This window comes from Heptranchias perlo, chromosome 21 (genome assembly GCF_035084215.1).
Source record: "Heptranchias perlo isolate sHepPer1 chromosome 21, sHepPer1.hap1, whole genome shotgun sequence".
Lineage (NCBI taxonomy): Eukaryota > Metazoa > Chordata > Chondrichthyes > Hexanchiformes > Hexanchidae > Heptranchias > Heptranchias perlo.
Genome location: NC_090345.1, coordinates 31,840,743 through 31,864,811, shown reverse-complemented (window position 1 = coordinate 31,864,811; position 24,069 = coordinate 31,840,743). Strand labels below are relative to the sequence as shown.

Sequence of the window (24,069 nt, the reverse complement as noted above, 5' to 3'; positions counted from 1 at the left end):
ATTCCACAGCTCCAATACAATGAACAGGTTTCTTCCCTGAGTATGTATCAGCTTTTCTCTGAAGGGTATATTTCCCTCTTTGTTCAGAAAATGTTGATAACACTTTTAAAATAGATTTTTATAACCTTATATAAAAAAGGCAGTTGTGCAAGGACAATTTCATGCAAAACAATTTGAATAGTGGGAACAGCAAAAAAGAATCAGCTAATCATGATCAATCTGTAGTAATGATTCTTTAAAGCTTTTGAAGCAACTAATGAGCATTTGACATATGATTAAAGCTTAGTGAATCCAACAGTGGAATGCACAAAAGTTTTCATAAATGACTGAGCAGCAAGGTCATAAAGCCCACTTCTTTCTGTCCTAATGGACTATAGAATGAAGATACAACTCCCTATTAAACACAAAGGCAAGCTATGTGGATATATATCTCAGAGCACGTGTACATGGCATCTAGCATTCAAAGGATCTGGTAGGAGGCCTGGAAGATAGGTATGTACTTGAAGGAAGTTAGTAGTTGTTGAAGAACATAAGAACATAAGGAATAGGACCAGGAGTAGGCCACCCGGCCCCTCGAGCCTGCTCTGCCATTCAACAAGATCACGGCTGATCTTCTACCTCAACGCCATTTTCCTGCAATATCCCCATATCCCTTGATGCCTTTAATATCTAGAAATCTATCGATCTCTGTTTTGAACGTACTCAATGCCTGAGCCTCCACAGCCCTCTGGGGTAGAGAATTCCAAAGATTCACCACCTTCTGAGTGAAGATATTTCTCCTCATCTCAGTTCTAAATGGCCTACCCTTTATTCTGAGACTGTGACCCTTGGTTCTAGATTCCCCAGCCAGGGGAAACATCCTCCTTGCATCTACCCTGTCGAGCCCTGTAAGAATTTTGTATGTTTCAATGAGATCACCTCTCATTCTTCTAAACTCTAGAGAATACAGGCCTAGTCCACTCAATCTCTCCTCATACGACAATCCCGCCATCCCAGGAATCAGTCTGGTGAACCTTCGTTCCACTCTCTCTGTGGTAAGTATATCTTTTCTTAGGTAAGGAGACCAAAATTGTACACAATACTCGAAATGCAGTCTCACCAAGACCCTATATAATTGCAGTAAGACATCTTTACTCCTGTACTCAAATCCTCTTGTAATGAAGGCCAACATAACATTTGCCTTCCTAATTGCTTGCTGCACCTGCATGTTGGCTTTCAGTGACTCATGTACAAGGGCACCCAGGTCCCTTTGAACATCAATATTTCCCAATCTTTCACCATTTAGAAAATACTCCGCATTTCTGTTTTTCCTACCAAAGTGGATAACTTCACATTTTTCCACATTATATTCCATCTGCCATGTTCTTGCCCACTCACTTGAAGCCTCTTTGCATCCTCCTCACAACTCACATTCCCACCTAGTTTTGTGTCATCAGCAAACTTGGAAATATTACATTTGGTCCCCTCAACCAAATCATTGATATGGATTGTGAATAGCTGGGGCCCAAGCACCGTTCTCTGCAGTACCCCATTAGTTACAGTCTGTCAATCTGAAAAAGACCCATTTATTCCTACTCTGTTTTCTATCTGTTAACCAATTCTCAATCCATGTCTGTATATTACCTCCAATTCCATGTGCTCTAACTTTGTTCACCAACCTCCTGTGTGGGACCTTATCGAAAGCCTTCTGAAAATCCAAATATACCACATCCACTGGTTATGTATTCTACTAGTTACATCCTCAAAGAACTCGATTTCCCTTTCATAAATCCATGTTGACTCTGCCAAATCCTATTATTATTTTCTAAGTGTCCTGTTCTCACATCCTTTATAATAGATTCCAGCATTTTGCATACCACTGATGTCAGGCTAACAGGTCTTTAGTTCCCTGTTTTTCTCTCTCCCTCCTTTCTTAAATAGTGGGGCTACACTTGCTACCCTCCAGTCTGCAGGAACCGTTCCAGAATCTATAGTATTTTGGATGATGACAACCAATGCATCCACAATCTCTATAGCCACCTTTTTCAAAACCCTGGGATGTAGATCATCAGGTCCTTGGGATTTATCGACTTTCAGTCTCATTAATTTCTCTAGTACTATTTTTTTTGATAATACTAATTTCCTTCAGTTCCTCATTCTCGCCAGACCCTTGGTTCTCTAATATTTCTGGGAGGTTTCTTGTGTCTTCTTCCGTGAAGACAGACACAAAGTATTTGTTTAATTTCTCTGCCATTTCTTTATTCCCCATTATAAATTCTTCCGTCTCTGTCTGTAAGGAACCCACATTTGCCTTCGCTAGTCTTTTCCTTTTTACATACCTACAGAAGCTTTTATAGTCCTTTTTTATGTTTCTTGCTAGTTTACTCTCATATTCTATTTTCCCTTTCTTTACCAATTTCTTGGTCCTCCTTTGCTGAATTCTAAAATGCTCCCAATCCTCAGGCTTACTGTTTTTTTCTGGCAACTTTATATGCCTTTTATGGAAAAACCTGGAAGTAGTTTTCCAGAGCTCCAGACTTGGATGATTCTGGTCACTGAGAAACACTTGCCCTCAGCTGAGGGCAGGCAGTCCTGTTTCACTGTTGATGGTTGAGGTATAAATGTTGGCTAGAACAGTGGGACACCTTCAATCTCTTTTTCGAGGTGGATGGGGCTTTGGTTTAACAAAGTGTCAACCTAAGATTATGTGCTCAAATCCTGGAATGAAACGAGCTCAAGTCCAGGGGTGGGGCTCGAACCTGCCAACTCAAAGGCAAGCGTTCTACCAATTCAGCCATGCAGATACTTGAATTAAAAAGGAAAATAGCAGTCTAATCATTAGCTAATCATTGTTTGGGTCTTCCAATGCTTGCAGTTTCTCCTTATCCAAGGCCATGGTAAGGCTTCTGCCTATAGCAGTATTGTGCTGCATTCAGTATGAGACATATTGTAAAGCCTTCCCTGACCAAGTCTAAGCATCTGAAGCATTGTTATAGCACCTCAAATGTTTGATGAACGAGGACCTGATGTGCCTGCTGGGGGTGGGGAGACTATGGAGAGGCATCATGATTGCACCTTGTAGCCCATATCTTGAAGGAGCTAGCCATCCATCTGTCCTGCTCCTTCAAACAGCTGAGTCACGTTAAGAATAGCTCAGAACAAAAACATCATGCATTTCCCTCCATTCACTCCCTCTTCCTGAGAAGCATGCGTTAACAATTGCCCTTCCTCTGTAAGTATGCCATAGGATTGTTGGTAGCCACACATATGGCTCCAGGTGTATAATCAGTGATGCCTTGAACCTTGGAAGAGGCCACCAATGTGGAAAAACTTTAGCTGCCTCTGCTCCACCTGATTGCTGATGAAACATATGACCAGATCATTTATTTATTAGGGGTTGGCGCCTGCACCAGTATGAGCACCATTGGGGTGCTGGCCCTTTGGACCTGCTGGGATTTTGGAGCAGCCTTTTGTCGCTCATGGGAGTGGTGGGGTGGTGGGAGGAGATGGGGTACAAGCCAGTCTGCCTGAAGTTTTAAAAGCCACAAAATTATTTCTCTGCTGCTCCATCACAAATGAACCTAGTATCCAAATGGCAATCAATCGCTCTTGGATTGATTGCTGTTTGAATATCACATTATGGGAGCCAGATATAGCAAGCATGCCTACTGTGCAGAAGTTGTAATTGGTGGGGTTGCCGGGGCAGCCTGGGATCTCGCCAGTCACACTCTCAAAAGTGATATCAGGATGGGACGGGGCAGAAGACCCCAAATTCCTGCCCCCCATTCTTACTCCACCAAAACAACTCAATTTCTAGGCGATAGTATTGAAAAACCCAACATTGCACCTAGTGACAGAACATCAGTATTGCATGAGTGTTTCTATTTGAAATCATGCATATTCCTCCTAAAAGGGCAGTCCTGCTTAATTGTAACCTAAGGCTTTAGGGAAAACAAAATATACATAGGTGATGAGCTTCTCCATAAGGGTTACAAGCGTTATCCTTTTTACCAACTAAACCTTTTAAAGCCATTTAAAATAAATGGGTAGAGATTATTTTTTCTTGCGTCATACCAAAATGTGGGGGTCTGGCTAATCGATCTTTGCTCTTTCTATCTCCCTCTACTCACTACATTAAACTTAATACCGATAATGATATAGAAAGAAAAAGAAATAATTTGCATTTATATACTGCCTTTTACATCCTCAGGATGTCCCAAAGTGCTTCACAGCGCATGAATTACTTTGCAAATGTAGTCGGTTGTTTTGTAGGCAAATGCAGTAGCCAGTAAGGTCCCACAATTAACTAAATGACCAGATAATGTGTATTGGTGATGTAGGTTGAGGGATAAATGTTGGTCAGGACACTGGGAGATTTTCCATGCCCTTCTTTGAATAGTGCCGTGGTATCTTTTACGTCCACCTCAACAGGCAGACAGGGTCTCATTTTAATGTCTGATCTGAAAGGCAGCATGTCCAACAATGTAGCACTCCTCAAGTACTGCATTTAAATGTCAGCCTAGATTATTGCTCAACTCCTGCAATGGGGCTTGTACCCAATGACCTTCTGACTCAGAGATGAGGGAGCTACCACTGAGCCAAGATTAAATAAATTACTCATTCACCAACACATGTAGGTCAAAAAATGTTTTTTTTTTACATTTGTTTTTTTATTGAAGTCTCTGTAAAAGTTATGCTTAAAGATACACGGTATTGTACATCAGTGGTGCAAAATGGACACCATCAATGTGTATTGGGATGTATTTTTATGCAAAAACAACATTTTTTTTTATTTGCAGAGAATTCAGCAGGAAGAGTTTCTATTTTTCCCTTAACCAATATTCCTGTCAGTCTCAGTGGCTCTGGTTCTGCTCCAACAGTATGGGGGAGAAATTAGTTAGCACCTGACGACATGTGCAAAATAAGCGGATTGACTGCAAGGCGCACCCAAAGAGGTTGGCCTGAGGATCTCCGCCTGTTCAGTGCTGCCCAATTTCTTGAAGGGGTCATTAAACAGGCATTAGGCCTCTCATTAACATATGCAAGGATAACGCCTGAGATGCCCGAATATTGTTTGAGGCCAATATGGCGTTGGATGTATTTCATAGCCCCGCGAATCTGATCCTGTCTGCCCTCGTTTTTCACTCGGAAAACGAGCGCAATGAGGACCAATTTCTGCCCTTATTTCTGCTGTGTGTACATTTCAGCAATCAGATGGGAGGAATATTACGGGGACTGTGTTCATTAACATATAAACATCATGCCAACCCCCACCCAGAGCTCAATAATAAAAGCAGTAAGTACAGCAATGATTCATGCACTGCTCCCAAAAATACCAATTTTTTTTAAGTTACTACTGTATTGTGACAGAGCATAACTCTGCTTGCACTATACTCCATGGTGAAATTATTATCACTGTGTTTAGGATGAGCTTTCCATTGAAAGTCAACTGGAGCTACCAAGATTGGTGGGATAACAATATCAATTTATTGCTGTTCAGCATTTATGCCATTGGCTTATTCCCTCATTTTATTGCAGCGAGGCACCAATGTATTTTGGCGGGGTCCACAAGACTGGGGAAAGGTCGGAGAGAGAGCCTGTAGTCAGCATCATACTAAGTCTGTGCTGCCACCTATTAACAAGTTAGCCAAATCAATATCCAGTTCAGCAATGGACACACAGAAATAACCCATGATATTTTGTGGTGTTTGAAGCTGTACAAATAGAATATGACAGTAAACAGCAAGTATCAACTGTGTGTACCACACTTCAATTAAAGCTCACTCAAGTCCAGAATTTGTGCAACCCGCTTTAATGTATACTCATGGCCTGCAAACCCACAGCTTCTAACTTGGATTCAGCTACCCGCTCTCTTTGCAGTCCCTGTCCTTCTCGACTGTAACTTAAGTAGGAAGCAGAGGATCATTTTAACATCAATTTAAATTGGGTAAAACTCTCGGGATCAAATTTTATATGTGAGATCAGCCTTATAAAACACAACTGGCACATCACCCACTTTTGCCTCTACGGCAAGCCGAGGTGTGTGTAAAGCAATCATAGGGGAGTCTGCAATCCATTCACCCACCCACTACTAACAGGGAATGTGTGGAAATGAGCAGCTACCAATGGATTCAAATGGGAAAACTGAATATTTTTTTAAAATCGAATTTATGAAAAGATTTGTCAAAAAGGTTCTTGTAACAGTGTTACTTCATGCTTGCAATGTACAGTCAAATGGACACCACAGAAAATTAAATAAAGCACAACATAAAACACAAGAAATCAACAATCTTCTAATTAGCTTTAAATGCAATGAGCTGCTTTAAGGTCAGACACATTATTATAAAGCACTGTTGCCTACAATCAAAATGTAACCTTTTATATTTATGCATGGACACTTTCAATATTCTGGAATCATCATGTAGTCATGGCAGGAAGTTCAAGTGCATTCATCAAATTCAAGATGATAATTTTCAAAAGCAGCATAAAATTGTAGATTTTCAGCTGCATAATCTTAAGACAGATAAACAAATTACAGCAGCACACAAGCAGAAACAAAACTACACTTCACTGAGCATTCATTATCACATGCTATCAAGCAGTTATGCAGCTCTGTAGCAGTGGCCAACCTTTGGTGTGTTAGGGCTCAGAAAGCATAAAATAACATGATGGTGAGTTAACGGACCATGGCATGATAGATGATGTTGCATAGTGGCTGTTTACAGCTCCATGTCTGTACAATCTGTAACGCCTAGTGCATTGTGTTCAACATGCCGTTTGCTAATGTGAGACGATTCACACATTAGCTAGGCATCTATCTCCGTACCCTACAGTGAGCTCTCTATCTGAATGATTATGTACCTGGGCAATCACTGGAGGCAATAAAATAAATGTGGAAAGTGATAAAATCTAATTACAATGCAAAAGGTATTTTACGGATCAGACACTTTACTTTTTATTCTGAATTGAGGAAGGTGCAGTGTGTGAAATCAGTGGTGAGAGAGATTGCTACAAGAGCAATACCAAACTGATGACAATGAACAGCAGAAACCAATCAAAAAGCAACAAGGTTCAACTAGCTAAAAAGTACATAAACTAAAAGAGATATTCACTGAGTTACACAAAAGCATATTAGTGGCAAACGCACAATTGTTAATCTTGTAGAAATTAAATTATCAGCTTGATGTCTACACAAGTTCAATGCTTTGCTCTTGTTGCAAGACAGTGAAGTGCCAATTAGATAATCCAATATTTCGAACAGTTTAGAGGACAAAGTTGCATAAACTCTTAAGTCTATGCTAGCACTTTACCAGAACCACTATACAGAACAATAAAATGGACCAAGTAATTCAGCATATGTCTCTCATTGTACGGTGTTTTGTAATATCCAACATTAAAAATTTACACAATGCCATTTGCAGATAACAAAAACAGTTTGGTTTGAACCTTCAAAAGAAATCGCCATTCAATGAGTTAATTGAGAATCTGTTAGGTACTAAACATGTGCCCATTTAATGTTCCCAACACACATTGAGGAAAAGGGTTGAAGCCATGGCCATGGACTATTACTACTACTCTGTCAGAAGTGATGAAAACCTTACAGAACGGAAAGAAGAAAGAGAGAAAATCTTTAACAATGTCAATAGTTTTAGTGAGGACTGAAAGGACTCAGAACTAAGTTACTGTTGTCTATCTTAATAGTGGCAATATTAAATGCAAAATTGGCATGAAAATTCACTTTTGTGTAGGTAAAGTCAAAAAAATATCTGGTATTTGGTTCTTGGTTGCATTTGCAATGAAGAGTAAAGCTTTAATACTGTGTAAAGTAATATGGTGATTATGGTAAAAACAGCTGTTAACGTTACTTGACAGTGCATGCAGTGATCAAGTTAATGCACATCAGCCTGTGCTGGTGACCTGATAGTGCATCAGATGGATGGTTTATTTTTGGTGCATAGCAGGACAGTGATAAAGGCTTGTGATTGAAGTTGTCTGGTCAAGAAGCAAGAACATGGTATTGCAATTCAGGAAGTGAGAGACACAAGGAAAAGAGAGACAGAGAGAGAAGCAGACAGACAGAGACATACACATAGAAAGACACAGAGAATTGGATCTAGGTAAAATTGCTTGCTATGCCATGATTCTTCTATTCCATGGCCACTGTTTCAGTTAGGCTTAAAAATTCAAACCACAGTTTTCTTTACTGTCAATGGTAAGGATGTGAGGATAATTAAATCATTTTGGAATTAGATACAAGAGTCTGAAACAGTTTAAAAAATTTTTATGATATTGTCAAAGGGACTTTTAGTTTTCAGATGTCTAATGACATGATGAATATCTTTTGCTGCTCACAGTTATGTCTGTATTAGAAAACACCAGAGAGAAAACGACAGACAGTGAGCAGCAGCTCTCCGATTTTCACTTCCTCCCCCAGAGTAGTATGCTGAGATCCTGAATTTGCTGTATGAGGAAATCATGGGGGAGAACCAATGTTCTATCAGAAGGCAAAGTGATCTATTGCAGCAGGTAATTTGTTACGGCTCAGATTCAATCAGAAACAGGCATTTTTATGCAAAATGACAGCACTCAGGCAGTAAATCAGGCTACTTGTGCTGTGTAGAAATTCACGGGATTTGTTGTGGATGCCATGCAGTGCCAAATCACCTGCCTTCCCATCACTCGGTGATGGAGCATAATAGAGCCTCAGTGCTCCGAACCATGGAGATGTCTTGTGAATGGATAACGAAATATAAATTGCAAATTAAAGTTTTAATTAACACTAACAAGTTAGAATCTTAGTCTTCATGGCCATTTTGTACTTGGCTCTGCCTTGGGTGCAGTTTTTAAACAGTCTCAGACAGGCTGTTTGTCAGGAGGAGTGTGGTGTTTATCAATTGCACTGCCTAGTGGGATGACCAAGATGACAGAGGGAAGCATGATGCAGAGGGCAAACTGGGCGAGGAAGGTAATAGGTGCTAGAATAGTGAAAAGAAACCAAAAGCTGAATACTGATTCAGTATCCAACCAGTATAGCATTGATGAGAAATATGAGCATTTTAATATTCACCGTACATTCAGTCAGCAAAAAAACAGGCACCTGGTTTTCTGCTTCATCCATATAACCAATCATAGGATTCTCCTGAATTTGCTAGATCGCAAATAAAGGGTAGTTAACACTTGGTAAAAGTTGCACTGTGGCTTTTTTACCCCAGGACTGTGTTATATATTATTTAAAATAAATTACTCCTGATCCCTATTCACAGTGTTACTTTTTGGTTAGTTAATCTTATTTTGAAACTTTAAAAGTACAAGAGGATTAAACAACTACCATGTCAGTTCTCCAGAAATCCTTTCCTCCTATGCAGTTCACAATATGGCTAGTAAGGCAGGATAAAGAATTACACAGAAATTCAAATTTAATCTGTAAGTCTTTATGTGCAGGGCAGTTTGGCACATGAAACTTGCAATTGTTCCAAACTAAATATCCATTCGTACATTTGCTCAAGATTGGAGGAACAAAATTGTGGGTTACCTACTTACCTTATGAATAAGATCCCGTGCTGAGTGTGACAAAAGGATACGATCACACCATGAGGGACATCTTGTATTCATGTACTGCTTTCCCTGATTTGAGTCCTCACTGTATGGATAACTAGAAAAGAGAAATCAGAGTAAGTGCCTCTTTCTTTAATGGGGAAAGAAAATCAAAAAGGGTAAAATGAAATACTGTATACTTAAATCGATTCTATGGCACTCAGTTTTCCCGAATATTAATTTTATGGCATTTAAATGACAGGACACCAATGTCTATTATGCAATATTAATTTGGTAATTGAACATTTATTGATGTGATCTATGTGCTTTGCTGTTTACTGTTATATTTTTGTTATGTCAAAACCAAATTTACTCCTCCCATTGTTGTCAATTAGATCAGTTTTTTTTCAGGCCGCTATTTAGACACCTTGGTAACCATACTGACATGTGCAGTTCTATTCCCGTAATTCAAACACAATGGAAGAGAGATGGGAGGGTGGGACGAGGATTTTCCACTGTTGTTATGCTGGCAGCTCCAGCGGATGTCGACAGGAGATTCCTGGGTAGCCACTTCACAAGCGACCCGTTCACCCTCCCATTTCTAGCACCTTCCTTTAGAAATGATGGGGGACGTAGACTACATCCATCCAAATATGGCCTTTTAGAATTTAAAGAGCTGTCGCAGTCTATGCGGTTGATCACAGGGCGTAGAGTAAAACAGGGGGAAAAATTAACAAAGTAATTTTGGGGTCAGCCCTGGAGGCCTCTGGTCACACTGTGTTGAGGCAGATGCTCAAATACTCAAAATATCTTGATTGGCATAACCCCAGAAAATCATTCGTGGTTGGGGCAGGTCACTGAATTGGGTGGAACTCCTGCCCCGCTGAGGTTGCTGCAGAATCATGGCCCTGATAACATGATCTGAACCGAGTCATCTCTCACAAAGCCTTGATTGGCAAAGTTCACATACAAATGCTTAGTGCAATTTAACTACATTCCTGTATATGCTGTTGTTATGAAAGAATTCGTTATTTTAAATGGGTTAACATTTCTGGAAAAAGAATGGACAAAGGACTACAGTACGGATGCAATAATTGTCTATATGTGAACTTCGCCAATTGGAATTTCTGCTCTCGAAGACATGATCTCCATCAGAGGTCTTCAAACATTTCTCTTGCCTGGGATTTCTCCTGTTCCTAATGTTCAAAAAGATTGGAGGTGAATCTTCACCAGGGTTCTCCTCCTCGTTCACCATAACTAGAAGAGCCATGGAAACCCAGGGAAAGCAGTGTAAATGTTTAGGATGTTTTTTTCCCATTCTTCGCTCAAAGTGCGGTGGACATGAACCCCCATGCAAATTCACTCGCATAGTGTCAATCACCCAAGATAGTATTATCATTGCACAAAACATATTTTAATAGTACATGGCAACAGAAATCACAAGAAGCCAAAAATAATAGACCAGCAAATTCAGAAATCTTACCATACTTCCTACAATGGACCATAGTTTGAAAATCAATGCTCTATATCACACATTTATATATAATAGTGTATTAAAATCAGTATGTGGGTTGCATTACAAGTCTTCCACCTCGGCCTGGCCACTCACACTCCTTCCCACCCCTATTACTCCACAGGCCTCAGGCATCTCACTTTCGGCTGCCTGCCTTCGCCACACTCCCTCGCTTCTGCTTGATAGTCACAAGCCACTCACACAGGAGACAGCCTGCTGCAGGATGAGGGAGTTGGTGACATCTTCTGGGCTCCTGGATCAACTGCCTGAAGCAGTCAGGCAGCTGGACTAAGAGCAGAGCTGGGAATTGAGTCTGCTGGCACTGGTCGGTATGATGAGGGAGTAGGACTGACAGCGGAGTTAGAGGTTGGGTTTGCCGCTGCAGGGCAGTGCTTCTATACCCATAGGGTAGGACTGAGCTGGGCAATGCACTGCTACATTAAACGGTCAGCGGAATGAGTGAGGCTTCAATTCCCATCCTCTTCTGTTTCCATCGCTTCTATATTTTTGTTAAATTTACTTTCCCGCCTGTTACCATGCCTTTCTTTTTTTCCAATTTCCCTCCTCTGCTAGTCCCATGTTATATCTATCATCGCCTCTTTGATTTGAGAAGAAGCTATGGAGATAATGGATCAATTGAACAGGGTCTACAGTGGGACGACAGGACCAGCAGCAAGGATAGGTGAAAGCCCTAACACCAAACAACCAAATGAGACAGAAGAAGAATTGTTAATCAATATAAAAAAGTTAGCATATTACCAAAGGCACAGACGCACTATCACCGACAGAAATAGTTAATACACACACCATGTCCTGCAACGTCCCATGCGCAACGCCACAGGACATCCATTGGATACATGTTATAAGGAATGAACACTACTTAGAATATGTAAGGCAAGTACAATTTCCTTGGAATCAGCTGTGGCTTAGCTCTCTGTAAACCTACACTAATGATATCACAGGTCTTTTTAAAGCCCTTCTTTAAATGTTCTATTACATTACTTGTTACACTGAGTGACTTTGCAGATTCAAATGGGAGTAAAAACACGGCATTTCAAAAACCATAAATGATCTCAGCATCAATTTCTTATTTATTACAGCTATTTGAGGTGCAAGGTGCATTTTTGTGCAGTAAAGTGAAATTTATCAATGACTTCCAAGCAGAATACCACTTGCAAAAACATAGCAAGAGAAGGGGCAAATAGTAAGGACGTAGACTGATTTTATGGTCTGGACATCAAGTAAAAGCCACTCAAGCTATTGCCTGATATTTTAGAACATCTGAATCTCCCAATTAGGTTGTAGATCACAGACTTGTGATTATTCTCTTCCATCCATTATTCACTGCTGACAATAGCCAATAGTTTAAAAGGGATGAGTTCATAAGTACATTTTATGATTTAACACCCGTCGTGCAAAGTTTTGTGCAAAAGGATGGCATATCAGGAATAGACCAGCTCAGGGGTAAGCACATCCTGCACGATTTTCTGTCCATTAACTGTAAAATCTACCTCCGTGAACTGTATTGGGAATACACTGAATTATACAGTAGTGTCAAACAATGCTGTTTATATTGCTGTTTAAAAAATGTATATTCTTCCCTTTGAGTGTGGAGACTTGGTGCTGTTTTTTTAAATCAGGGTGGGGAGGACACAGTAATTCAATACACAATGGGCTCGATTTTGAAATGAAAGTGCTGGTGTGTTGGGGGTGGGGGAGGAGGATGAAGAAAATTAGGATTTCCAGGAGCGGGCAGAAATCCCGGCTCCAACACGCCTAAGAACGCACACGACCTAGAGTCATCTGGATGCGCGCGCTGTTCCTGAACCCGGAAGTCCAGCCGGCAATTAAAGCCAGTGGGACGATATTTAAAGCAGTAATTCAAGTATTTAAAGTACTTGAAATACATATAAATCTAATCAAGAATGAAGGCAAGTGCTTTCAATGCTGCCTCAGTGTGTTTCCCGTGCAGTGTGAAACACGCCATGGTGAACGAGTCGTGTTTCAGCCGGCAGCCATTTGGACATTTAAATCCCTGTTTGACAGATGGGGATAAAAGGTGAGTTATTGCAGCAGGGCACTCAATTCTCAGACAAACTTTTGACTGGGAGATCTTTTGTGTTTAGACTGAAAATTCTTGGTTTCCACATGTTCTGTTTACACATATTTACCAACTTTTCGGACCCTCTCAAACTGACACCATCAGGATGGAGGGTGCGATGGCTGAATTCACCACTACATCCGAGAACGAGCAACATCACCATCCTCATTTGGCACGGCGTGCACTTCTGCCTCTTGGAGCTCCACAAAACAGTGCTGCGCCACAGGCACCTGCACAAGAGCACAGAGGGGAACAACAGAGGGAGCGATATCGCAGGAGACACTACCCTCGTCAGAGGGTCTACAGACCGAGGCTCAGCGTCCTGGAACTCTCTGAGGAGCAGTGCATACGGAGGCTGAGAGTGAGTCGCCAGGTGGTCGCAGACATGTGCAGACTCCTTCATGCTGAGCTGCTCCCGGCTGGGCCAGGCGGCATGTTATTACCCGTTGCAGTTAAAGTGACGACTGCCCTCAACTTCTTTGCCTCCGAATCATTCCAGGGTGCAACCGGTGGCATTGTCTGCCCACAAATGCATAAGGCAGGTCGCCAACGGTTTGTTTTGCAGGGCCTCGCAATACATCAGCCAGACAGAGAGGGCAATGGGATTCCACTCTGTGCTGGCTTCCCATGTGTATGGGGTGCATCCCCTGTGGCTGCAGCTGAGGTAGTGGCAGGTTGATCATGTCCATGCCCGGACTGCTTAGATGCTTTCGGCCTACACCTTCTGGGTTTTAGAGCCCGTGAGGGCCCCTCCAAAGACTGCTCCACCTGCACCTGTGCAGGGACAGACTCGGCCACCTGGAGAGGAGGCAGCATTGCGGGTACTGGTTGAGAGGGGGGCAACGGGTGAGACGTGGGAGCACTTTAAGTGGCGTCCCCACTTCCATGTCCCCTTTCGCCATCCTCCTCTCCTGGACCAGGCCCACATCGTTCCTACCACCCTGCTGGAGAACAGTTTGGAGGACATGTATGATGCCTTGGAAGCCCAGTTGTAAAGTTTCTGTCTGCGTTCACCCTGAGTTGTTCACCATGAGTCCGAACGGCCGTTGTCAGGACCTGAATGGACTCATTTGTGAGCCGTGCTTGAAACTCAATGGAGGCTAGCCTTCTCTCCATCGCAGACATTCCCACACTTATCTGCAACACTATCTCAGACATTTCCACAGTTACCTGCGACACAATCTCACACATTTCAGCAGTTACGTGCGACACTATCTCAGACAGTTGCTCATGTCCCTATGACACTATCTCAGAGATTCCTTCACGTATCTGTGCCACCATTCAACTAATGCAGGAGTTGGACTCCTCCATCCTCTGCAGTATTGTGGAGAGTGTGCGTGGCACCTGTTACAGTACCTCACAAATGTGCTGCTGTCCCTCAATCATTCTCCTTTTGAAGGATGGCCCTGGGGTTCAGCATCTGTGTCCAGCTGAGCAGAGCCTGGAGAGGAGTGCGTCAACTGACGTGGACTCTCCACAGCTGCCCTTGCCACAAGTGTCTGCTCGTACTCACTTGTGTGTGGTGACTCACCAGGTGCCAACCCAACTAACTGACTACTAGGATCCACTGAGGTGTGAGTATCTGCGCTGGTGGATGGCTCACTAAGATGTGACGGTGCGCCCTCAGAGGCCGGGAGCTCCTCTGAGGAATCGCTCTCTCCTGTCACTACAGTCGTTGAAGGGCCTGTAAGAGAATTGAAGGCAATATTAAGCATCACCACAGATGTGTCATGTTATGATGAGCATACTGAGGTGTTCAACATGCCAATCATTGTTAACTTCAAATCATGTTGTGTGTGATGAATGTTTAAGTTGTGTCACCAGACTTTTGTGGGGTGCCAGTCTTGGCGTCTCCGACGGACAGGCACTTGAGGGTGCAGCTGATCTCCAGGGCCTCCTCCTCCGCCTCTGTGAGGACCACCATTTGTTGTGGCCCCCCCCTTCAGTCCTCACCCTCTTGCGTGCATTTTGTGCTCTCCTCCTAGAAGGGGAGAAAGTACAGATGTGTGAGTGAGTGAAGGTGAAGAGGCCAATCGATGAACACATTGCATTGGGTGAGGCTGACTCTGAAAGAGGTGCATCAGAGGGTGAGTATGAGACAGAGACATCACATTGGATCAGGATTGGGGTGAGTGGTAGTGGTGGGGTCACAAATGGGGAGGTGAGGAAGTGCCCAGGAAGTGCAGGTAAGTTGAGGATGAGCCTTAAGTGGGTGTGAGGAGTGATGTGATGGAGTGGTGTTGGCAGTGAAGAATGAGTTGGGAGGGCAGGGGGAGGCGGGGGGGTGCTGGGGGAATGTGGTACACGGAATGCAGGAGAATCAGTAAGTGTACTCACTTTTGCTGACCTAGTTAGGTCATTGAAACGCTTCCTGCACTGGACCCAAGTGCGGCAGATGTTGCTACTACTGGTGACCTCCTCTGCCACCTTGAGCCAGGCCTTCTTGGTGGCAGAGGCAGGGCATTTCCTCCTGTCAGCCGGGTAAAATAGTTCCCTCCTCCTCCTCACCCTGTCCAGCAGTAGCTGAAATGAGGCATCGCTGAATCTTGGAGCAGCCTTGCCCTTGTGCTGCTCCATTGGGTCTTCTTGCTCTTTGCTCCAGCAAAATCCATCGGTGCAAGGGCCCTTTAAATGTAGATGATCCAGCTGACAGCCTGTCATGTGGTTGCGCATTCCGCCCGCTGCGCAGCTTTCAGACGGCAAACCCGGAAACAAGGTTAAGCGGCACTAATTAAGTCGCGATCGCGTGAGGAACAGTAAGTTTTTATTATTCGGGTTTGCCGCGCGCCCATTGATCCCCACCCCCGCTGCCATCCTGCCGCCCTTTTAAAATCGAGCCCAATGTCACAAATGACTATTTTTAGGGCCATTTTAATTGTAAGCTACAAACAACTCACAGGAGCATACGTTTCACATTAAATTCCAAAACCAACCACTGTTGATATTGTGAGGATGAATTTAGATTATCATGTAAAATCAGGAGGGTGACTCGCGTGGTAACATCAGCACGAGGCCCGATCCATTTTTGTGGTCAGGCCTCATTTTAATATTCAGGGCAAGCTGCCAACGCTAATCGCGCTCCCTATAAGAAGCTCGCCCATTGGGAGGGCGGGAAATCGGGCAGGGCTGCTGGTATTTAAAGGCAGCCTTCAACTCTTAAAGGGGAGGTGCAATTTGCATACGGTGGATACTAGCAGTCAGTTTTCACAGTCTGCTGATAAGACGCTTACAGCCAGATCCCCCAGCTTTGTGGATAGTGCCGTGGAGGTGCACGTAGAGCAGGTCAGCAGCAGGAGAGAGGTCCTCTCCAGGAAAATTTGTCAGCAGCATGTAGAGGACACAGGCATTGTTCCCAGGACCTGACAGCAATGCTAGAAAAAAATTAATGACCTCACCAGAGCTGTTGGGTAAGGCTCCCCTTCACATCTCTCACTCTGTGCACAGCCCTGCACCACCTTACTTTGGCCCGAGTACTAGCAATCTTCCCTCCCTCGCTTCCCATGCCTCTCCTCCAACCATAACATGACACGTCACTGCAACTCCTTCTGCTTGCACTTGCACACTCAGGACCAGCTGCTGTCCTCACAACTACTTCCTCCTCTTGCCCACAGCTGATGATTCTTCCTCTCAGCATACACACTATGCTCAGCTGCATCACACATCTTCAGAACACTGCAACAGGGAACACACTAACCTCATTCCATTCTTCTTGCAGGATAATTTTGCACGCAACAGGAGAGAGAGGACAACAAGATCAGGAGCTGGACCAGCATCGATGCAAGCGCTAATGCTAACTTCGTTGGCAGAGGGAAGGTATGCAACATGGCAGATGGCAAGGCTCGAGGTCATACACAGCAGGGTGTTTGGGCATCTTCCCTCCCTTCTCTCTTTATACTTAACTCTTTCACTCACACATGACAACCTGCTGTACAGCGCTGCCAATCATCTGCTACTGCTTACCCTTGGAATGATGTGCTAACCCTTGTCCCTCTCCACTCTTCCTAGGTTCATAAGACATCTAGGGCCAAGCTGCAAATTATGTTGAGAGAAGTCATGAGCCAAGTGTACAGTGGATAGCTCTTGTCCCCCAGCAGCCAACCTCTCACTTGCTGTGCATGGTCAAAGAGTGAGGTGGGGGGGCGGTGGGGGGGATTGAGGATCGATAAAAGCATAATTGCAACTGTCAGGATAACGGGCATAGATCTTCATGATGCGCTGCTGGTCAGCACACAACAGTTGTACATTAATTGAGTGGAAGTCCTTGCGATTCGTGAAGGCACTGGGTCCTCTGCGGGAGCCCCACAGGATGACATGGGTACAGTCAATGATGTCGTGGACCTGGGTTAATCCTGTAACCTGAGCAAACCCCAAAGCACTATCTTGTTGTTTTCGGTTGTCCATGGGGTGAAGATGTTTGCTCTGCCAAACATGGTATCAATCACCTGCTTAATACAAGCATGAACTGCACACTGACTGACATTGCTCATAGTGTGGAAGGAGCCGGAGGTATAGAAGTTGATCTTTGAATAATGAGAAGTTGCAGTGATCTTGACTGCAACAGGCAATGCTAGCTGTGGCAGATAGTTGTAGGTCTTGTTGCTGGAGGTGCCACAATTCTTTAATAGCCTCCCTATACCAGTGCAGCCTCCATATGTACTGCTGCTCAGGGAAGTGCAGGTATGTTGTTCTGGGCCTATACTCTGTTCGAAGGGTATGGATTCCTATGAACATGCCTCTTTCTATTTGCTCTCCCTGCACCTGCAGCTCTGTGTGCTCCTTCCTCCTTCTCTTCTAGCCAGAGCGGAATTGCCAGAGGACCCCTATAATGAAAAAAAGTGTTGCTTGAAGCCCGTTAGGAGTTGAGAATCTTGTACGGGTATTACAAGCACTCTCGAAATGGTCTAAGCAGCCAAAAGCCACTATCTAATAGAAGCCAAATGTATCTCCAAATCTTTCCAATGTATTAACCGAGAACAACAGAGGATCCCTTTAAATATTGCTGAAAATGGCATCCTCCTGACTTGTACCATTCATGGTTTGTGGGCAGCTTGACAAACTGGGGCAGCAATGTGGATGGCAACCAAAATGGGTTGGGGTCCTAAAAGCAGCTTAGGACTCTCATTTCCATCTATTTAGTCGGCTCCTGCCTGTTTCAGGTGGGAGCACTGGCTGTCTAAATTAACGCCAGCTCAAAAATTGCATCGGGTGGGCCTTCGGTGCAAAGTTTTCAAAAAAATTTTTGAACCACTACCACTAAAAAAATAGGGCAGTAGGCAGACAAAAACATTTGTCTATACTACTGACACCGTGCCGGTGAAAATGGAACTTTATGTTCAATGAGGGGAAATCATTAACCGTAGTATAAATGCTGAGGAGTACTAAACAATATGTTCACATTCTTAAGGGCAATACATTGGCCTTTATGTTCCACATTACGTAAAAAATGGAATAAAAAACAAACAAGAATGACTTATCATAATGTGGGGCCAGTTACACCATAGATAACGGCCTCAGAGCCAGCAGACTTGAGTTACACCACCAGCTCCTTTGTTGCTCTCTGCTCAGTGACAATGGAGCTCTGTACATATGTGCTTGCACGTATGTTCAGAGCTCCACCCACTGGTTTCCAGATGCTACTTAAATTTTTTATGTTACAAAAGAGCTGATGGGAGCGCCGCCTTTCCTCTAAAACTAAAATGAGTCAAAGTTATATTGATCAAGTTTATTGGACTTCTTGAGAATCTCTTAAACTTGCCTTCACACTAAATGTCAGCTATTCTGATTCCTGAATTATGCTGTGAATCAATGCAGGTCCAAAATTGCTTTGATGAAATGTAAAGCAGTGTCATAACTTACCTGCAAGGTGCCTCGATTGTCAGCTGGTGTGGCTTGGACAATAGCAGTGGAATTTATACTTGTCCAGCCTGCTTACTTACATCTAAAATCTTAGTCAATAACTTGGAAAGAAAGAAAAAGAGAAAGACAGGAAGAGAGAACGAAAGAAAGAAAGAATTGTATTTATATAGCGTCTTTCACAACCTCAGGACGTCACAAAGCGATTTACAGCCAATGAAGTACTTTTGAAAAGTAGTCACTGTTGCTTCCTACAGATTTTGGAGGAGAATAAGTATCAACTAATCTTGAATTAATAGCTCATTCAGGAATTGCTCCAACTTCAAGGATACTTGTGACACAAGTCAACACAGTGGTACCAACATTTAATGCCTGCAGTCAAAAGCAAAATACTGCAGAAGCTGGAAATTTGAAGTAAAAACAGAAAATGCTGGAGAAGCTCAGCAAGTCAGGCAGCATCTGTGGAGAAAGAAACAGAGTTAACGTTTCAGGTCGAAGACCTTTCATCAGAACTGGAAGATGTTAAAAGAGTTAACGTTTCTGAGCAAGTACAGAGCCAGGGAAAGGTGTGGGGGGGGGGGGGTGGGGCTGAGCTTCTCCAGCATTTTCTGTTTTTATTTAATGCCTGCATTATATCTGTTTTTCTGTTCAGTAGCACGCAAACTGAAACTATACATGTTTATTGCATAATCCTGTCGGCAGGTCTGCTGCCGAGCTTTGCACGATGTTGACCTGTGTCAACAAAGTTATGATTCAAAAGACTAGTTACCAAATAAAACAGTTTTTGCAATCGCATATCAAAATTTGACATTTAGATGTAATAATACTAAAACCAATGTGGTAGATTAGTCACAGTGGGAGAATTTATTTATACTTCCCTAAGTGAACCGAGAGTGAATCGCTCTCAAATTTTGTTGCAGGCTGATTAACACTGACTCTCCCAAACTCTCTTTTACTGCCTAGTTTTGACATTTTTTGGAAGCCTGTTGACGTTCTGCTATCATAGTGGTTTATGGAGCTCCCAGGTAGCACTGTTAACCTTTGAATCTAAACTTGGGTCTCAGTGGTAGCACTCTCTCCTCTGGGTCAGAAGATCATGGGCTCAAGTCCCACTCCAGATACTTGAGCACAAAAACTAGGCTGACGCTCCTGTGCAGTACTGAGGGAGTGTTGCACTGATGGAGGTGCCGATGAGACGTTAAACCGAGGTCCCATCTGCCCTCTCAGGTGGACGTAAAAGATTCTATAGCACTATTTCGAAGAAGAGCAGGGGAGTTCCTGCTGGTATCCTAGTCAATATTTATCCTTCAACCAACATAACTAAAAGAAATAGATGATGTGGTCATCATCACATTGCTGTGTGTGGGACCTTGCTGTGTGCAAATTGGCTGCCACGTTGCCTACAACGATGCTGTTGCTTACAACAGTGACTACACTTCCAAAGTACTTCACTGGCTGTAAAGCGCTTTGGGATGTTCTCGGGTTGTGAAAGGCACTATATAAATGCAAGTCTTTCTTTTCTTTCCAAACTGCAGAAGACCATGTTTACACTGCAGTTTGGGATCTGCAATTTGAGTGTGAAAATCCAGTTGCTGGGAGTTTCATTTCCAATCTTCTAGTCTGACCTGTACTCATATCACTAGTGAGAATTCCTGCTTACACGCCAGCGTTAGTGTTGCAGTGAATCAGAAACCACTTAGCTGCAATGCTAAAGTTTTTGTGTGAATGCACTCTGAGATGACACCTCCATGTGAACTGGGACAATGACTTTAAGCCTTTATTCATTCCAGGAAAAGAATCATTAAATCATTACAAAGCCATGCAAGATTATTTGAAACAAATAACCGGTTTCCTAATAACACAAAAATAGATGAAGCTCATTTCAAACTGAACATTGCACCTAAATAAATAATGCTTAGAGGCTGGTACAATGAGCCTTTAAATCTTAAGGCAGAATATTATATTTTAAAAGCCTGATTCAATGCTTCTGGTGTTAATAAGATATTTTTAAAATTACTTTCTTTTTTGGAATTATCTTGATAATTATGCCTTAAAAATTACTGAAATCTTTCTAGGATACAAACATGTCCAGAGCTAGCTTTTTTGCTGAATAAACTAAGAGATTTGTAGCTCATTTGAAAAAAAAATCAGTATGGTAAACACAGAACTGCAAACATTGCAGTTAAAATACAATGTGTTAAACAGCTGCTACTTGCAAATGTTACAATAACACCATGGTGACCAAGCTAACAATGGGGTCAAAGGTTTTAGAAGAAAATGGGGTCAATCAGGCAATCCATGGGCTGCAGTAGCAAAGGACAAGAAGTGCAAATATTACTTGAGTCATAGCACTGCATATCAGATCAAAATCACATGGAAGCTTTTTCTACAATGTATTCACCATCTCAGTCCCTTCTGTCGACATTAACTGAAAAGCTTCCTTTTATTTAGAAAATCATGACCAAATGCTTGGAAAAAGCTAAATTTAATGCTTCAAAGCTGATACGTGACACTCATTTCTATTTGCGAAAGGAGTAAAATAAATACTCATTTCTAATTAACAACTTTCAATGATAATCTCTGACCAGTAACTCTACCTCCACAAATTTGTGTCCATTTGCTAAAAAGACAACAAAATAAAGGTCAGATTGCAAATGAGAAGCCCCGAACAAGACTTGATTGACCACAATGTAAACTACCCTGTGATGTCCTGCTATATGTGAACATCTTGTATGTCCCAGCAGATTACATGGCAACCTAATACAATGACAAACATGAGCAGGTCACGCCAGCATGCTGATTAATTTCTCTAGATTAGTATTCCTGCACGCTTATCAGAATGCAAACTTCACTAAAGGGTGTGTACAATGGAAAAAAATCACTTTTAAACAATGTCACTTTACAACCTTCCAGAGTCAATACTGTAATTAATGAATTGCTTCATAATGTAACAATTACTTACATGTTTGCCTTTCCTCACGAAATCTTCATTCACAACTGCTTTCTGCTCATTGATTGGTTACTTACTGATATTCCTGGATTAAAAAGTGGGCCCCTGTTTTACTGCTAATAGTTGGGACTGTCAAAGCTGTGCTTGGTGTGGCTAACTCTTACTTTCAGACTAAAGCGGGTCAGGTGGGAGAGTGAAATTTGAAAGTAAACAAGGTTCTCAGTGCATTCCCAGACCAAGTTAGGTGTACCCTTACGCACCCTTTTGGCATGAATCACAGACATGATTCATCCTGACAAAGTTCTGCTATGTGAGTCTGGACCTGGTGAGCAGTCAAAATTGCATTATGGGTTATGTCAAAAAGTGGCCAATTTTCTTGGGTAAATAACTGACACTAAAGACTGCGTTGGAAATTTCATGCCGTACATTGGAAATAAAATGCAAATTAAGCTGATTTTTTCAAACCTACATTTATTCCTAGCAAATGAATAATGCCACCAACATAATAAGCAAATAATGTTAGAAACTAAAACACAAAACAAATTCATCTCCTCCAGTGCTGCTCATGGATTTATATGGACTGAGCTGGTTTCTTTATACTGTTAAAACTGTAAAATAAAGTAATTTAGCAACAAAAAAACCTGAAAAACTCAACATAATCTCAATGTAATTGGAAAGAAAGTGGTTCATGGTATAACAATTATTTAGGAAATTTAGTATTTTATCAAGTTACCTACAAAATTTTAAATAAATTCAATAAATTAGCAACAAAATAAAAGGTATTACAAACAGTGAGATCTTGGCACAAGCTGGGAGGAGTCTGGCTTCCTAATTTAATGACAGGCCCAAGCCAGACCCAAAGGTGTATCTGAGGCACCAAAAGAGTAGGCAGGAGAGTGGGTGGATCCTGGCGATGAGGTCAGGTGACCAGAGTTGTAGAGAACTTGCACAGAGCCTACACATGAAATATTTGAGAATACATCTCTTTATTAAGTTTCTTGGATTGGCTAATGGGGAAGTTGGTAGGGAACTATCATGGTGGCTGTGTGTTTTTTTGTGGAATGTAATTGGTGAGATAGACAGCTGCAATGACAAATCAGAAACAGTTTAATAATACCAGGTGATTGGTAATATATGTAGGTGGGATCATAAGAAATGAAAAAAACACTTATGCAATAAAAAAGTCAATTACAAGTATGTTGAAACTATGGACTGAAAATATATTATGAAGATATACTTCACTTCTGCATGTGTGTGGAGGAGGTGTGATTCAGTTTTGCTCAGTTTTGTGCCCTTGTTGACTGTCAGTGCACTTCACATCTTTGATACATCATAACATTCAGACAAAAGATTTAACAACTGTCTTGTCATTACTGAAGGGTTAAAAAAGAAAGAACTTGCATTCATATGGTGCCTTTCATGTGCTTATAATGTCCCAAAGAGCCATACAGCCAACAAATTACTTTTGAAGTGTAGTCACTGTCGTTCTGTAGGCAAATGTAGCAGCATGATCCCACAAACAGCAATGAGATAAATGACCAAGTAATCTGGTCTTGGTGTTGCTGGTTGAGGGATCAATGTTGGCCAGGACACCCCAGGTGCCTTTGAATAGTGCCATGGGATCTTTTGGAGAGGGGAAATGGGGCCTCGGTTTGACAATACAGCACTCCCTCAGTACTGCACTGAAATGTCAGCCTGGATTATGTGCTTAGATCCTGGAGTGGGGCTTGAACCTGTCCTTTTTAATCCAGAGATGAGAATGCTACCAATGTGCTAAGACCGACACATAAAGGGCAATTGAGAAATTATCTGCAGTTCATTATTGGGAAAATCTAGGTGCAGTCTATACTGTATATACAACCAATAATTAGGTACAGTGATTCACTGTTCAAAAATGGTTACATTCCAAAACACACATAACGACTAACCCATGGTACGTTACTGATATTACTTCAATCACTTGAAAACCATCTTAAAATAATCGTCACAATGTACCACCATAGATGTGATGCCTCAAAATTGGGGAAAAGTATCTTCCAATGTGTTAGAATCTTAATAGATTTGAGTTACTTATGTAACTGCTTTGCTGGTTCAGAAAAATGGAACACTCACAAATGGCACTGAGCTATTGCTCAAGAA

At 42.3% G+C, this 24,069-nt stretch overlaps 1 protein-coding gene across 1 annotated transcript in view; it reads right to left on the bottom strand.

Annotated features, from left to right (window-relative positions):
* inpp5a (inositol polyphosphate-5-phosphatase A) overlaps nt 1–24,069 on the bottom strand; it is a 471,549-nt gene that overhangs the window by 15,547 nt on the left and 431,933 nt on the right. Inside the window, exon 13 of the mRNA XM_068002421.1 lies at nt 9,520–9,631. Coding sequence (XP_067858522.1) covers nt 9,520–9,631 — 112 coding nt within the window. The remainder of the gene's footprint in view (nt 1–9,519; nt 9,632–24,069) is intronic.